Source organism: Hippopotamus amphibius, chromosome 3 (assembly GCF_030028045.1).
Source record: "Hippopotamus amphibius kiboko isolate mHipAmp2 chromosome 3, mHipAmp2.hap2, whole genome shotgun sequence".
NCBI classification, from domain to species: domain Eukaryota; kingdom Metazoa; phylum Chordata; class Mammalia; order Artiodactyla; family Hippopotamidae; genus Hippopotamus; species Hippopotamus amphibius.
In genome coordinates, this window is record NC_080188.1 from 16,211,821 (window position 1) to 16,228,890 (window position 17,070).

Sequence of the window (17,070 nt, forward strand, 5' to 3'; positions counted from 1 at the left end):
GTGGGAGAGGGGGAGATGGGATGACGGAAAAGGATGGGTGACAACAGAGAGACAGGAGACAGAGGGAGGAAAAGGAGAGACATGCAAACATGCACCTGTGTGTTTTAAAGGGATAAAATGTATTGATGGGATGTAGGGAGTAAGGGAGAACGTATTAATGGTTGTATCATTTTTAGCTTTGATTACAAGGTGGGCAGAAATGCCTACTTTTACCTACAAGAAAATAAAGTAGAAACCATTTTAGTGCATGTAATCTGAGTTTCCTTTGAGATACACTAAATGAGAGCCATCCCCTGGAAATCCAAGTAGGAATACCTCTCAGGCAGATCACCCTATGGATTTGCATCCTCAGGGCAAGGAAAGGCCTCGACGACCAGAAATTCTTTAGAATACAGGTAATGACTGAAAATACACAGTAACCAAGGATAAAATCTTAGGGAACAATCCATATAGAAGGGTCCATGAAAGAAATGAAACAAATGAGAAAAGACAGCATATAAAACAGAAAAGGGGTGTGCATTTCAGAAAGGAATGATTACCAACATTAAATATGAGAAGAGGTCCAATAAAATAAGGGCAGAAAAAAGCAGCTGGTCTTCAAAATAAGGCGGAAACTGCCTACACTTCCCTGAGAGTTCTGTTTCTCTCACCATCACGAGGTGGACCCTTTCAGAGGTTAGACCCATTCTTGGAGGGAAGCAACCCTCAAACTAGAGTGGTAAGAAAAAATTTCACACAAAAACACAGCTTTTGAAATAGTCATTTATGACTGAAAAGGTGTGCTTCTAAAATAGCAAAAAAAAAAAAAAAGAAAAATGCATTATGAGCTACAGTTGTTCCCTAATTCTGAGAAAAGACTGTGTGAGCAAAGGCATAGAAAGGGGACACTGCCAGAAATCTACTTGACCAAAGAAAGAGATTGCACGTGAAGTTCGGACTTGGGAAACAAGACTGCAGGCTCATGGCAGAAGCCAGGCCCCAGGAGTCTGTCTTAGGTGACAGGTGTTCAGGAGTTTGTACCCGTAGACAAGTGGGAGGCCTTGGGAGGTCTTAAACAAAAAGTGCCAAATGCATGACGCATAAAATAAACGTAAATGTTGAATCTAATTAGGTTAATTCAAATGACAGATCTCCTTTAAAAGGTGAGTACAAACTCACTGTAAGTTAGAAATATGGGCTTAAGGAGATTTAATCCTGTAGCATCATCACCATAACTCTTGATGAGCTTCACTTTTATAAGTGAAAATAGGCCAAAGGTCAGACAAAGGAGGCACAGATTTACCTCTGAGGATTTATAATAACAAAGCTGTGATAGGAAACCTTGACATTTCTATTCATCTGGGAAGCAACAAAAAGCTTTAACAAAATTACGTTGGATGGCATTGGTCTGCTTGGGCTAATTCAGACAGGACACCCTCTCTGCTACAGAAGTCTTCCTGTTTAATCAGCTACCAGAAGATGTCTGCCAGAAACAAGACTGGGGCCACAGAGGGGGCACCGCTCAGGACACAAGGGGTTTAACAGACAGGAGGCTGTATGTATGGTGGTTGGACTGGCTAGAGGGGTTGTTTTTTCTTTCTATTCAACCTTGATGTTTAGATCAGGGAAGAAAAACTGCTGGAATTTACTCAGGCACAAGTAAAGAACTCCAGAGGTGACCTACTGAAATACTCTTATGACGTGATATGGATACTATAACGCAGTTGGGTAACTTGGTTGTCAGCTACCACCTGTAGGATATACCTCAACTCAAAGGCTAAGTGGAAATCAGAAGCAGCGGTGTATGTGGAGAGCCTCTCTGCTACTCTTCCTCCTCATCCTCTCCCCTTATCATCATATGTATGTGTCATGAAATCTTCTACACGTTTTATGGACATTAACTCACTGAATCCTGAGAACAACCAGATTAGGGCAGTTCTATTACTACGTACCCCTTTCCTTACACCCTGCCCACAGGCACAAGCTGGTTGCTTGACTTTCCCAACATCACACAAGTACTTAGCATCAGAGCTGAGGGGAAAACTCAGGCAGTCATCTAGAGAAGCTACCCTTCTATCTACTTCACAAGCTCCCTCTCTGTGCCTGGTATATGCTTAAAGCAGGTATGTCCATTTTTTAAAGGTATCAGGGTACAGAAGAGGTCATACCTTCAAATACACATGTGCACAGTAAATGTGAGATAGTTAAGGTGAAACTATTATTGTTTGAAACCATGAAGTTGTTTCCTGATGAAGAATTTCCCAAACCAATGGCATTCAGCATCCACAGAAAATAGGAATACACACTAGGAATCCTTTTCACTTAAAATAAATGTGTTACAGCCTTGGAGAGACATTTTTAAACTATACAAGTTAGGCATTTATAGAACAAAAGATTACAAAATTGCTCAATGCTAATCTATAAAATTAAATATAAACAGATAATATAGAATTTCTAGTAAACCATATCAACCACTTTCTTTTTAAAAATTGAACACTGTGTCAACAAATCAAGGGAAGATACCAAGGGGAAATAATACAGTTGAGGGGAGAAAACAGAAAACAAAATCAGGATGCTATTATTCAGCTCTACACTTAGGTTTAACAAGAGCTATCAATCTTTCCTTTCATGAACACTAAACTGGGGAAAAAAAGAAAAATACAGATCAGTCTTCATAACCAGAGGCTAGAAAAACTTCAAGTCCTGAAAACCTGATCTGACAATTTGAAGCCTCCGTAACTCTCTGAAGGACGTACATGCATTTTATTTCCCAACCTTTTTCTTTGTTTTTCATCAGTCTGTTCTATGGCCGTCCTGACAAGCCCTGACGGAGTGATGTAGGCCAGATGCTTTCTGTTCAGGGGCAAAGGTGACAACCACACTTTAATCTCTAAATCTTTCCAAATAATTCAATTTTTCCATAAAGCTCGTGCTTGACAGGAGTACCACCACTGCAGAATCTCGACAGAGAAAAGGAAAAAAAAAAAACCCACCAGAACTCTGTTTCTTGGTAGTTTGACTTCTTCATTTTTAAGTAGGCTTTTTCTGAGCAAAATGTGTTTTGTGTCAGCAATTATATATTTTTATACACAGGTCAAAAATTATTACCTAATACTATGAATAGAGTATAATCTTTAAAAGTTGTGAATCACTATATGGTACACCTGTAACTTACACAGTGTTGTACAGAAACTGTACTTCAGTACAAAAATATATTGTCAGCTGCTTTTACACTGGTAGTAATGTGATTAGAGAAATGCCCATTTATTCGACCAATATTTATCACATGACTACTATGTGTGGACACTGCTTTAGGCACCAGAGATTTGACAATCCTGAATAAACCAAAAAATGCTGATGCCTTAATGAGCTCTCACTCCAGAGGGGGAGAAACAGATCGAAGAAGGAGGGATCATTTCCATGCGATGAGTGCTGTGATGGAAAGAGAAGAGCTGGCAATGGGCACACACTTCAGTGGGCTGCCAACGAGGTCTCTCAGACCAGGCAGCACTGAATTATTCCCCCGAGAGACGAGAAGCAGGCTGGGGGAAGTGTGCTCTTTGTGGAGTGAACAGCAATCTCAAAGGTCTAGAGGAGGCAGAAAAGAACGTGGCATGTTGCAGGAACAGACAGGAAACCGGTGTGGCCAGGCACGCAGGATAGGAAGGAAGGATGTAAGATGAAAGGGGGAAGGCACGAGAAGGTCTTTTAGGTCATAATAAGGGAAAGAGTTATATGGAAAGCCCCTAAATGTATTTGAATGATGGAAAGACGTGATCTGATTTACATTTTCAACAATCACTAAGTCTGTTTTGGGGAATGGCTGGAGGGATGCTAGGGCAGATATTGGCAAGTAAGTGGGGTTGGGGCTTGGGTGGGGGTGGGGGCATTACAGCCCAGGCAGGACAGGATGCTAGCTGGAGCTAGGATGATGCTAGTGAAGATAGAGAATAGCCAACTGATTCCTGGTCTATTTTGAGTTTGAAATTATAGAGCTTGCTGACATACTGGATGGAAGACATGAAGACCATCAAAGAATACCTTGCAATTAGATTATTTTCCAGTGAAATCATTACTGTGTGCCGTATAGTCAAAGCACAAAAGTTCAGTTTCACATTACTTAAAACAGAATGCTCCAAAAGGAGGAAACATCCCTAATTAAATTATATGTATGAAGATTGCAACGGTTTCCGTTTTTTGAAATAAATTTTAACAACAACAAAAATCCATAGTTAACTTATAAAAGATAAGAAGGAAAGAATGATTCAGCTACATGTTTAAAACATCAATTCAGTCCTCAAGTAATTAAGAAAAACAATCTATTTCAAGGAAATATTAAAACAAAGTCTATAAATATTATAACTAGAATTGCCAAAAAACACATACAAGCTTATTTTTAGTCTGCAGAGTACTTTATTGAGAAGCTTTGGGAAGCAAAGCTTGTCTTTCAGATTCCCTGTTTCATCTTTGTATGAGTGGTTTGAAGGGTAGATCTAAGATATCCTACAATTTAGAAGAAACATTCTAGAAAACCTGTACACTTATTAACAAGTACATTAATTGCCCTGTTATCCAATTATTTTAATAATTCCTATTGTTGATTCATAGATTGTTCTGGTACTTTTTCTCTCCTGATCACTCAACTTTCAGCCTTGATACTAATAAGGGGCAATGGAAGATGGGAAAAATCTCTGAAAATTCATCATTTGTTATTGGTTAGACTGAGAAAAGGAAGACATGAAAAACCATTTTGAAAGAACCAAAAAAACCTGAACTCAAAGAATACAAACACTCTGCCCTCTAGTGTCACCCGGCCGTCACACTGACCAAAGCCGAAGCCTCCCAGTAACAATTATAACACAAATCCGATGTAGAACTCTGCTTCATGTTGGGTTCCTGCACTGTTCACGTGAAATCAGCATAATAGCAATTATCTTGCAGAGCTTTTATGAGGATTACAATTAACATATATAAAATACCTAAAGCAATGCCTTACGCATAGTACATGCTCACTAAAGGAGAGCTGCTGTTTACAGGAAAATCTAATAAAGTATAGTTAATCTCAGTATAATTCTGCTTATGGTTATAGTTTTTTTTTTGGAAATAAAGCCTTTCACTGAAAGCATCACTTCAAATGCAGGAGGATAGGGATTAATACTCTAAAGTGAGTTTTTCATCCTATTGTTCCTTTGATTGAGTAATATAGCTGGATTTTACCACCTGGGGAATTAATACCAGGCCCCCAAGCCTCTGAACGCCCACCATCAACTGGCCTGTACAGCGTAATCTCTCATAAATTCTCTTTGTTCCAGAAGACAGAGCTCATTATATTTTCCTTCCTGCATTTCTAAAATTAGTTCAAATGTATATAACATGAAAATGAGGCCTATGTCTTACTCATTTTTGTGTTCCTAATGCCCCGCACATGCCTGACACAAGGAGCTGAATGGACAGATGGATAAATACCTACTATAATCCTCTAAGATTAATGCCACAAACCTAGAATAGGTCGTTAAATTAATTCACATCTTTTTTTAAAACCATGCTTAAGCTCTATTTTACTTACACAGACACACACACACTTATAATCAGAAAAAAACTGAACTACTGATAGAATACGCTGATAGAATATGTACTGAAAACTTCTCAGTTCTTTCTACATGTTGACATTTATCTATATTATCTCCCCAGTTAGGGTGTCTGTTCCAAAGGGAAGGGGCTGAGTTTCACATTTCTTTGGAATAACCCTTAAATCCTGAAACAGAATTGGTTGGCCCTGAGGTAGACATCAGTGAATTCTGCTGAGAATTCACTCAGTATTCCAAACCAGTGGTAAATCTTTGCTGCAGTGCATGAAATAATATCTATGCCTGGAAGCATTTATAAATCCTCAAAAAAACATTTCTCTACTGCAAGATCAAATCTAACATCTTAAGGGAAAAAAAATCAAAATTTAAACCTAATTGTTTTGATAATGAAATAAAGTTTTACCCGATAAAATCTAAAAAGAGTAGAAAAGATACCTTCAAGCTGTTTTTTTTCTGAAGAGAGTTTAGAAGCAGCAGCAGGAGCCTGATACAAAAAGTCACAGAGGAACATGGACTGGGAGGACTCTTGACTTAATCCGCCTTCAGAATGTATGTCATGTTGAGGGAAATCTAGAAAAATTACAGAAATAACACATCTGAAATCTGAAATGTAAACAATTTTCCCTTTGCTTATGAATATGTAGGTGAGTTTTGAGGTAGAAGAAAAACTATTTCAAATATACTGCAGAATAAACATACAGAGGTATTTATTTTGCTTTGCATAAAATTTGCAAATAAGCACTTCAGCTGTATTTATTCTTCATACATGAAAATTGGATTTAATCTTGGTGAAAATGATTATGTGGGATTAACTATTTTAATCTTCCATGTATAAAATTAAAGACATAAAAAATTTATTTCCTACAGTTTTCCTTTAAATGAAATAAAACATGGGTCTTATTAAGCATCTTCCATCTTTTTGGTAATTACATTTTCTTTTCATTCTGATGGTTTTTCTGATTTGAGAAATACACAGATCTGTGCTTCAATTCTTTTAGGGACGTATCAGCAGAAACCAGGCTAGTGAAGGGATAGGGACGGACCTGAGAATTTGTTATGGTAGAGAAATTCCATCTGTAGACTCTGCCCCGCCTTCTTGGCCAGCAGGTAGGGGGTGCTGTGCTCAGGGTCACCTGTCGCACACATGACATCAGCTCCACTGAACAGCAAAGCCATTGTTTCCAGAACATCCGGTTTCACCACAGCAGCACACAGAGCCTGGTCAATAAGAGAAAATACAATTTTTAAGTGAAGAAAATATGATTCTAGCTATTAAAATGAGTGAAAGTCTGCCAATTCGTTTATGAGATGACGTCTGTATTCCTTTTTAATAAAGAAATCTAATCATTATTATGCCCCCAATTAATCAACAGACAAAAAAGGCCTGCTTTGCATGAACGTAAATTGCAACCAAAGACCTCCAAGTCTCAATTCATTGTTTTGTTGCTGTGATGTTCCAAATCTTCAAATCCATCATGTTTGCCATGGAAGATATTCTGTATGTTTACATAACGACGATAATGGCTGAGGCTGAGAAAATTCAAAATATTTCAAATGTAGCAATGAAGTATCCACTAAAAGTTTTGTTTTGTCATATGAATTTTGTATGCACATATGTCTGTACGTATGTATTTTCTAGACCAATCAGGATGTGAGGAATCTTTAAATGACTGTTATGCTTTGGGAATTTGAAAGATGCGTACAAGTTTGGGATCTTTCCTTTTGGAAGCGGGTATGGGTTGGGAGAAGGAATAGCAAGCAAGACATAATAAGACATGATGGACATGTTACACATCATCGCTGTACAAACAGTAAAACTCCTGGAACCTGAATTTTTTTTTTGGCCCTGAAATAATAAGCTGCCTTCACAATTTTTCCTATCCCCTCTTCTTGCTTCCTTACTTTATTGGCTTTCTACCTGCTTCTAAACTCTCTGATTTGGCACCCTGATTCCGTCCGAATTCTTAGCCTTGGGTTCACCATTATGCCTCCTTCCTGACATGGTGCACTTGGACAGATGACTGGTTAATTTGCTCTCTATAATGCAACTTCAGGACAATCACTCAATGATTATCCCAATGGGCAGCTCAAAGAAGAGTGTACAACCAAGAAGTCCCAGGACACACTCACAGTTCCAATCTAGAGGGTCTACTACTAAAAAAGTACTTATCTTTTCTACCATGGTCTAGCTAACTTCTAGAATTTCCTTCACATCAGAATCAAGAAGCCTGAATTCTTGTAGCTGACTTTGTGCTAATTTGGTAGGTGATTTGGGGCAATCTCTTATCTCTGGGTCTTAGTTTTTCTGCACCTGCAAAATGAGGATATTGGAAAGTGAAACAGCTAACATCCCTCCACTGTAATAGCCTTTGACTGCTCTCACAACCTAATCACATGTATTTCCTCTTATTCTCTCTCTCATTACCCTATTCTTTTCCTTCACGGCATGCTGCACTTGCTATGGTATATTTACTGGCATTCGGCTGTTTACGGTTGGTCTCCCCTGCATGAAGATCACTCTCATGAATAAAAGAATCACACCTACTGTTTACTACAACTGTATCCCCAGAACCTAGAAATGAACTTGGCAATTAGTAAGTTATGCAATAAATATCTATTCACTATGAATACTCAATGGAGAAAGGATAGTCTCTTCAACAGATGATGTTGGGAAACTAAGTATATGCAAAAAACAAACAAAAAAGAAATCTGACCACTACCTTACACCACTCACAAAAATTAATCTGAAATATATTAAAGACTTAAACACAAGACCTGATACCATAAAACTTCTACAAGAAAACATAAGCAGTAAGCTCTTTGACATCAGTCTTGGCAATGATTTTTTGGATATGACACCAAAAGCAAAAGCAACAAACACAAAAATCAATAAATGGAAGCACATCAAACTAAAAAGCTTCTGCAGAGCAGAACAAACAATCAACAAAATGAAAAGGCAACTTACAGCATAAGGGAAAATATTTTCAAACCATACATTGGATAAGGGGTTAACAACCAAAATATATAAAGGACACATACAACTCAAATAAAAATAAACAAACACCTGATTAAAAAATGGGCAGAAGACCTAAAAACACATTTTTCTGATGAAGACATCCAAGTAGCCAACAAGTACATGAAAGGGTGTTCAACATCAATGCCAACAGGAAAATGCAAAACAAAACCACAAGGAAATATTACTTCACATCTGCTAGGGTGGCTATATCAAGAAGACAGAGAAAAATATTGGTGAGGAAGTGGAGAAAAGGAAACCCTTGTGCATGGTCAGTGGGAATATAAATATTTGCATTCAGCCACTATGAAAAACAGTATAAAGTTTCCATAAAAAATCAAAAATACAACTATCATATGATCCAATTAACCCACTTCTGGGTACATATACAAAGGAAATGAAAACAGGGTATCAAAAAGATATCTGCACACTCATGTTTATTATAGCATTACTCACAATAACCAAGATATGGAAGCAATATAAGTGTCTATCAATGAATGAACAGATGAAGATGCAGTGTGTGTGTGTGTATACATGCACAACGGAATGCCATTCAGCCATGAGAAAGAAGGAACACTGTGACAGCATGGATGGACCGTGAGGCATTACACTTAGCAAGATTAGTCAGACAGAGAAAGACAAATATTGTGTGATATCACATGTATGTGGGATATGAAAAAGCAAACTTGTAGAAACAGGGAATAGAATGATGGTTACCAGGGGCTGGGAGGTGGGAGAAATGGATAGGTGTTGTTTAAGGGTACAAACTTGCAACTGGTAGATAAATAAGTTCTGGAGATCTAATGTACAATGTAGTGATTACAGTCAACAACACTGTATTATATACTTCAAAATTGCTGAGACTAAATCTGCAATGTGTCTGCCATGAAAAAGAAATGATAATTATGTGATGTAATAGACATATAAGCTAGAGCTACAGTGGTAATCATATTGCAATATATAAACATATCAAATCAACAAGATGAACACAAAGTTATACAATGTTATACATAAATTATATCTCAATTTTAAAAAAATCTACTCAACAAAATATACTTTTTGTAAAAATTATTCACTTATGTAAAGAGTACCATTTTTAAGAAGCCTAATGTGGTAGTAAATCCTAATAGACTTGCCTACAACATTCTTCTTTTTTTTAAGAATTTTTATTGAGATACAATTGACATAACAATAAACTGCATATGTTTAAAGTGTACAATTTGATATTTTTTTCTTATTAGTAATGTATATATTGCCTATAATATTCTAAGGAAGAATGAAACAACTAGTAATTAATGTCAAACTTATCTAATACCTCCACTCATGGGAACTGTGTGGTTTGGCGGACAAAACCTCATTTGGGGACATCAGAATTTATCTTCTGACAAGATTCCTATCACTATCAAAAAGAGAGAAACCATTGAGAGATGATATGTCCTTGTTCTCCAACTTCGCCAATTACTTCCCCAAATCCACAACTTACTATTTATATACTTAATTTTTATGGACCTCTGGTGCACAGAATTAATCATAACCCTTGGTTTATAATACCCTATTATCATTATTTCATGTATGTCTGGTGTAATTGGTATCAGTTATTTTCACAACGTAATTAGCACTCATGAAAACACCACCCAAAACAAAATTAAATGACTTATTAATAACATATATAAATATATGGTTGCCCATCTCTGTCCCATCTTCCCTAACTCTCCCCCATCTTAAGCACCAATTCTGAATCTTGCATTTATTGAGCCGCTTAAAATCAATTGGTGGCCTCACTTTACTAACGCCAAAGATGTGTGAAGAAGAAAAAAACCTAGTTTATGGGAACTAAACCAACAGAAGAAAAATATAAAACAATTTTATAAATCTTATAATTTCTAGAGTAGTATGGGAAAGGTCTTTATTTTCCAAAATGTTCAGCATAATGCTGCTTACCTGGGGATGCTTATCCAATAAGCAATGACATTAAAAGCATACATACTCTAAGCATAAAAATAATAGGCATATAAAAGTATATGTTTTAATTATCTACACACAGACGAGCCTCCTGACACACAAGAGGCAAATGACACTTCAAATCAATGGCACTAAACAAACTACTGCTTTTGACAGTAAATTAATTGAGGAAAGAAGTCAATTTTGGTGACACCAAGTCAGCAATGTTCTGGCTGAAATTATGTTCAGTATCCTGTCCCTAAAATGGGGAAAGTTGTCGAAGTTTTAAATGGGATGGGCCTACATCAGATAGAAACTTCAGTTAGGGATGAAAGTTTATTGGCCATTGACAACGAATCCTCAAGTGAAATGAAGGGAAAAAAACCCATGGTACAATCTCACAAAAGGAAATAAAATTAAACAATAATTTAATGAAACAGCAAAAGATTTTTTTAACTTTTTCCAAAACCCTTGGCATATATTTAAAAAGACCTTAATACCCGTGTCTTTTGTTACATTTCATCAGTTACCTTATTTAATTCTTCCTTGGTGAGAGATGCCCAAAGGGTTTTTCTGAATCTTCCTTCTTTGTACTTCTGAGTGATAAAGTTTTTTCTCTTTTCTACTGGAGAGTCCACACGTAGTTCTTCATCTTTTTGAAGATTACCAGCCCAAAAGTCATTAGCTCTTTTGTTTCCAATGACAATAAAAAGCTGAATTATCAAAAAATTATAAAACATATCAATTCATAAAATGTATCTGAAACTGCAGAAAACTGACTCATGACAAACTAAAGCATAGCTTAGTATAAAATATAAGACCCAACTTTTTCCAGAAGATGGAGTGTGAAAGCATGTACTACTTCTATTTTAAATGGTCTAGCTGCTCTTAATAATGGTAAAAGATTAGCTAGAAAAAAAACTGCAAGCAATACAAATTGCAGCAAAAGCATTATTACTTTTTGAAGGTAGCTCACGTTGAGACAGATTCATTTAAAATGGCTGAGTAGGTGGGCTAATGTGGTTGAGAGTGGTACAGACACCTGAGCAGAGAATGGATATGGGAGACAGCAAGTTAGACATGATCTCAGTAAATGACAGAGCGTGGCCAAGATAAAGAATGGTCAATTTTGCCAGTTTTTTCATTCACTTTTCTGATACTTTATCCATGCTGGGTTAAAAAGAAAATAAATTCTGGCTTTAAAAAAAAAAAAGCTGCCAAGCTTTTAAAACCAGTTATTACTATTAAAGTTCCTTGTATTTTTTATTTTTATTTTTAAAATAACTATCTCATTTAGGAAGCATTCTGAAAGTTAAAGTAGAAAGTTAACTATTATCAAACAGGCTATAAGGCATTTTTATAATATGGTGAGAACTTGATCAGAGAGCTCCTAAAGTAACCACGCCACCCCACTGCATCCCCCTGCCGGACCTCTGCTCACCACCAAGTCGGACTCACCTCAATGAGTTCATTGCTCCAAATGCTGGCATCCATTTTCAGACTTCTAACTTTGGAATCTTTTGGTCCTAAAGATCTATGTTGCCCTGAAGTTAAAAAAAAAAAACCAAAAAAAAACTGATTTCTATTTGAATTTGTATGATAATGTATTTTACCTTTAAAAAAAGTATATATGTATGTGTGCCGAGACCAGCTCGGCGACTCGAGGTGAGTGACGGGTGCCGCAAGCTTATGAAGAAGACACAGACACAGACTGAAGAGAAAAGTGGGACCGGGGGGCTCAAGACCTCTCGGATCAAGAGCCCCGCTGACTCATCCCAGGCTGCTTTTATTGAGTTCGTGGGCTAACATTCTCAGGTTACACTCATAAACAATCAAAGGCCTCACATGACTGAGGCAATTATCTTTGTTTACTTCCTGGGTCCGAGTTGAGCAGGTGTGGATCTGAGCTGGGGGTGGAGAGCAAAACAGCCCTGGGGGCAGGAGACCTCTCTCAGATATTGGGGGTCTGTGCCCCACCCGTGTTGGCCCCTCTGCGACTGTGCCTGTCTTAGGTTGTTCCTCCCTTGAGGAATCTTACCCGTCTCTGGCTAACCAGTCATCCTCCAGGGCCAAACACGGTGATATAAGGAAGGTTCTATGCACCACCCCTGTTGGCCTCTCTGTGGCTGTGCCTGTCTTAGGTTGTTCCTCCTCTGAGGAATCTTACCCGTCTTTGGCTAACCAGCCATCCTTCAGGACCAAACAGGGTGATATTAGTCTCCACGCCCCGCACCCTCAGCTCCTCCACTGCTCAAGCAGGACATTCTGAATCCCATCGCTCGGCCCACATACTTCAACATTTTCAATGTTTCAAAAAGGTTCCCGAATGTCTTCCCACATATGTGTATATATATATATATATGTGTGTGTGGATTAATATATCTTTTCAACTTAAAACAAACCAATACCTCCTTTCCACCCTAGAGTAGTGGTGGTAATTATACAGGAATCATAACCAACCACAATGAAGATAACAGGAATCACCGTCACCACCCTGTACTGGTATAAAATTACACTTTTACAAGTGTGTATGCACGTATGTGTATATATATGTGTGCATGTGTAGGCATGGATGTGTGCATGTATGTATGTGTATACACGTACATACGTAATTTTTTCATTGTTTGGTAATTGACAAGAAATTGTAGGTCACTGAAAACATTTAAAATGGGTCTGTGTAAATTACACGTGTGAATACAAATATCATCCCTTTACTCTTAAAAAAAAAACTAGCCACAACTGTAATAAACGCATATTTGAAAATCTAAAGTGGATTCTTTATTCTACTATTATGCCTGGAAGAGAATAACAGCACAGCAGTCTATTATCATCAATTTAATTCTGCTATACAAATCGTCATTCGGCCATCACTGGGCATTCAGGCATACGTCAGACTCTTTCGAAGCTGAGAAGGAAAAAAGGTATATGACATCATCCTTGATCTTAATCTCCCTACATTACATAGGTTCCTTTCCTGCCTTCTTTGGGAAGGAAATTACTCAGAGCACAGGATGCTGGAGTAGCCTAGGCAAGAATCTGAGTTGAGGCAGCAGGAAAAGAAACAAAGTGGAGAACAGATTTAGAGATACTCAGAAGATAAAACTGATGGGACCTGGTGGGCTTTAAGTAAAAGGGAAGGGTCAAGTGGATCTCTCAAGTTTTAGGCTTGAATGTAGGGTAGATAGTATTGCTTCTGACCAAGATTTAGAATATAGGAGAATATACAGTTTCATGTAATGAGCTGGGCAGCAATGAGAGCTCATTTTACTATGTTAATTTTAGGTATCTTTTAGGTATCTAATTTTAGGACAAATCCAAGTCGAGAATCTAAAAGGATCTACAAGAGTACAGTTTCCAACAGAGTGAGAATCCCCTGCTTAAAAATGAATATTGAATTCAAATGATACATAACATCACTCAGGAACATCAGAGTGAAAGAGAGCTTAGGATATAACCCAAGGGAACACACACATTTTAGGAACAGGCAAAGGAAAAGTTACCTGAAAAAGGATGACCAGAGTAGTAAGAGCACACTAAGAGAAAATGGTGTGTCGGAAGTTGTGGGAGGGTGAAAAGTCACTGAGAGAAAGATTAGCCAAGAGTGTCAAATACTTCAGAGAAGGCAGTGAAGACAGAACTGGCCACACAGAAACTGAGAGGTAAAATACACTAGTAAACATGGTGAAAATATTTCTACTGGAGGTGAGAGAAATGAAGACTGATTGCAGGATGCTGGTGATACACTAAGAAGTGAAAGAAATGAAGAAAACCTGTGCAGACTACTCTTCTTGAAAGTATCTTGTCTATGAAAGGAAAAAGGAACAGAGAATGATACATAAGGGAAAAGAAAGTTTTCAGAAAGCTGGTGTTAATGGGGCGGAATTATGCAAGTCTATATGCTGAACCAAATAAACCATAGTTGAATACAGTTGTCCCTCAGTATCTCAGAGGACTGGTACCAGGACCCCCACAGATATCAAAATCCGAGGATGCTCAAGTTCCTTGTATAAAATGGCCATAATATCTGCATATAACCTACACACATCCTCCGTATACTTTAAATCACTTCTAGATTACAATGTAAATGTTACATAATAGTTGCTGGTATATGCAAATTCAAATTTTGCTTTTTTGAACTTCCTGGGATTTTTTTTCCAAATATTTTTGATCCACAGTTGGTTGATGTGGAACCGTGAATACAGAGGACCAACTGTACTTACACAGAGAGTGAATAAGTGATGGGGTGAGGATCCTGAGAAGAGAGGAAAGGAAGTGAACCGAAGTAGATAGAATAGCCTTGGACAACACAAACGCTATTTCTTCCAGTGAGACTGGAGAGGAGAAGAGGTTGGGGAAAAATACAAAGCCGAGGAGGATTAACTGATGCTTTTTGTTGTTGCAACTGTTGAAGGTGATTAGCTTGTGAGGACATCTACCTCAGTGTGATGAGAAATGTGGTAGCATAGAGCTCTAGCAAAGTCTGAAGGGTTTGAAGCAGCCGTCCTGTCTTTGCTCTGAGATGCTCCTCCTTTTCATTCTCTCAATGAAACCTGTGCTCAACTCTCTTCCTGCCCTCATCATACTCTACTGAAATTACTATTTATATATTAATGCAGGAAATATGTCTCATAGATCATTTTAATTCCCAGGACCAGCACAGTACCTGGAAGAGCGGAAAAGCTGAAGGAAAGATGAGGTTGTAGCTACCTTTCTCCAAGACCTCCACAGTCACACACGTAACCTGGGGTCTATTCCCTCCACTCACTTGGACAGTTGTCTTACCTCCCAAGTACAAGGAGCTGTCAAATGGTTTGCAAGGTATAAGGTCACAAGAAGAAAATTAGTCATAGTACGGGTTACTTTCATAAACTTCAATATACCTGGAAAATGCTTCTATATAGACATTCTCATTATGAGAGATACCAGATCTGGTGTACCAAGATTAGAGCACAGAGCAGACCTGATGTGAAAAATAGGTCTTAAAAAATATGATTGGGGGAAAAAGGGACAAATTATACAAAGAGCAAGTGTGTTCACGGTGCATTCTGCAACACATTCATCCCAAACCTATAAATCCCAGCACTGTCTTTTTACAATCCATACATGGGCCAGTAGGCACGAAAGAAAAATGATTACATGCTTAAAAATCAATTTTTATATCTAAGTCATGCATAAGAGAAGTTGAAAATGATATTTCTAAATCTGATTTAAATGTAATAAGTTTTTATTTTTCACAGCCATTAGCTGGGACACAATACATATGACACCAAACAGCGTTCAGTGCCAACCTGCCACCAAGCAGGGTTGAGCATAACATCACCAATTACCTGCACACTTCTTACAGATGACAACGCAGAGATTGATGGATGCCCAGTCAGGATTTGGGGCTTTACAGTCTGCACAGCTCCTGTTGGACTCATTGAACCAAATCTTCTCAGCTACTTCATAATCAGAGAGAGTTTCTGCTATCGATTGCTGCACAGCTTCAATCCACTCTTGTTTCTCTTTTTCAGACTCGGCTGTAAAGCTGCAACAATTAACGTTTCTGCATTATCGATCTCCCTTGTAAAGGCCAATTAAGCAGTATGTTCAGTTTGCATATTCATTTCACTCACAAATTAAACAGCAGCTGAAAAACACGCCTTCCAGGCAGTTGGAGTCTTCTCTGTTAAAAATCATCTCATTGAGAAATCTATTTTTTCCTTTAACTTTCCACATTGCTTATGACTTTGTTTACCTATTTTGAACCAAAATTAGCATACATATTTTTCCAACCAGGATATAAAAATCATCTTGTTAGGTCAAAAGCTTAAAAGAGAGGTCATGCTTCCTAAGCAGTGGTTACATAATAATCAATATGACATTGGCAGAGTTTCAGGACTATTGGATTATTTTGCCAAGCAAATATGCCATAATCTGAAAGTAAGTTATCAAAAACACCCACTAGAAATTTTGATTTTTTTCTGTCTTAAAAATAGATTCTTTTTTTTTAAATTAGAAGAATGTCCAGATGGCTTTAAGAAACTGAGAAATCAAAAAAGTTTCAAGTGATTACTATTCTAACTCATTTTTAGCCATGTTCTGATTTATTCTAATTCTTAGTGTTTCTTGGGTGCCTGAGTGAAGGAATAAAACATTAGAACATCAGTTCACTCCTTCAAGAAATATTTACTGAGTACTTATAATGTGCCAGCAAATGTGCTGCATATAGTGCTCCAAACTCATCAACGACCCACAAAATGATGCTTCACACTGAAATCTTCTGTTCTGAAGATGAAAATGTTTTGAGACACAATGAAAATAACAGAGGGTTAACATTTTCTACATAATCTATAAAGAAACTGAGTGGCCTACATGGATTATATTTTTTGAATCACTTCATGGTTTCATCATCGCTATAATATTTATAAATTCCTTAGTGGTTTCTGCCTCTCCATAGAGATGGGTCAGAGCCCATATGGTACAATGGAAAATAAATATTTGGTCTTTGTCCCTGGTTCCTGGTATACAGTTCCCCAAACACTTGGAATACCCTGAGTGATAAAAAGT

General features: G+C 37.6%; 1 protein-coding gene across 7 annotated transcripts in view; it reads right to left on the reverse strand.

Annotated features, from left to right (window-relative positions):
• Window positions 1-17,070, reverse strand: part of ARAP2 (ArfGAP with RhoGAP domain, ankyrin repeat and PH domain 2) — a 185,097-nt gene that overhangs the window by 84,459 nt on the left and 83,568 nt on the right. For all 7 annotated transcript variants that reach the window (XR_009052505.1, XM_057725653.1, XM_057725654.1 and 4 more), the window contains 5 exons: window positions 15,849-16,048; window positions 11,980-12,065; window positions 11,052-11,234; window positions 6,611-6,785; window positions 6,003-6,137 (listed from right to left, as the gene is read on the reverse strand). Coding sequence is in view for 6 of the 7 variants with exons in the window: in XM_057725653.1 (XP_057581636.1) it covers window positions 6,003-6,137; window positions 6,611-6,785; window positions 11,052-11,234; window positions 11,980-12,065; window positions 15,849-16,048 (779 nt within the window). In the remaining variant the exon portion in view is untranslated. The remainder of the gene's footprint in view (window positions 1-6,002; window positions 6,138-6,610; window positions 6,786-11,051; window positions 11,235-11,979; window positions 12,066-15,848; window positions 16,049-17,070) is intronic.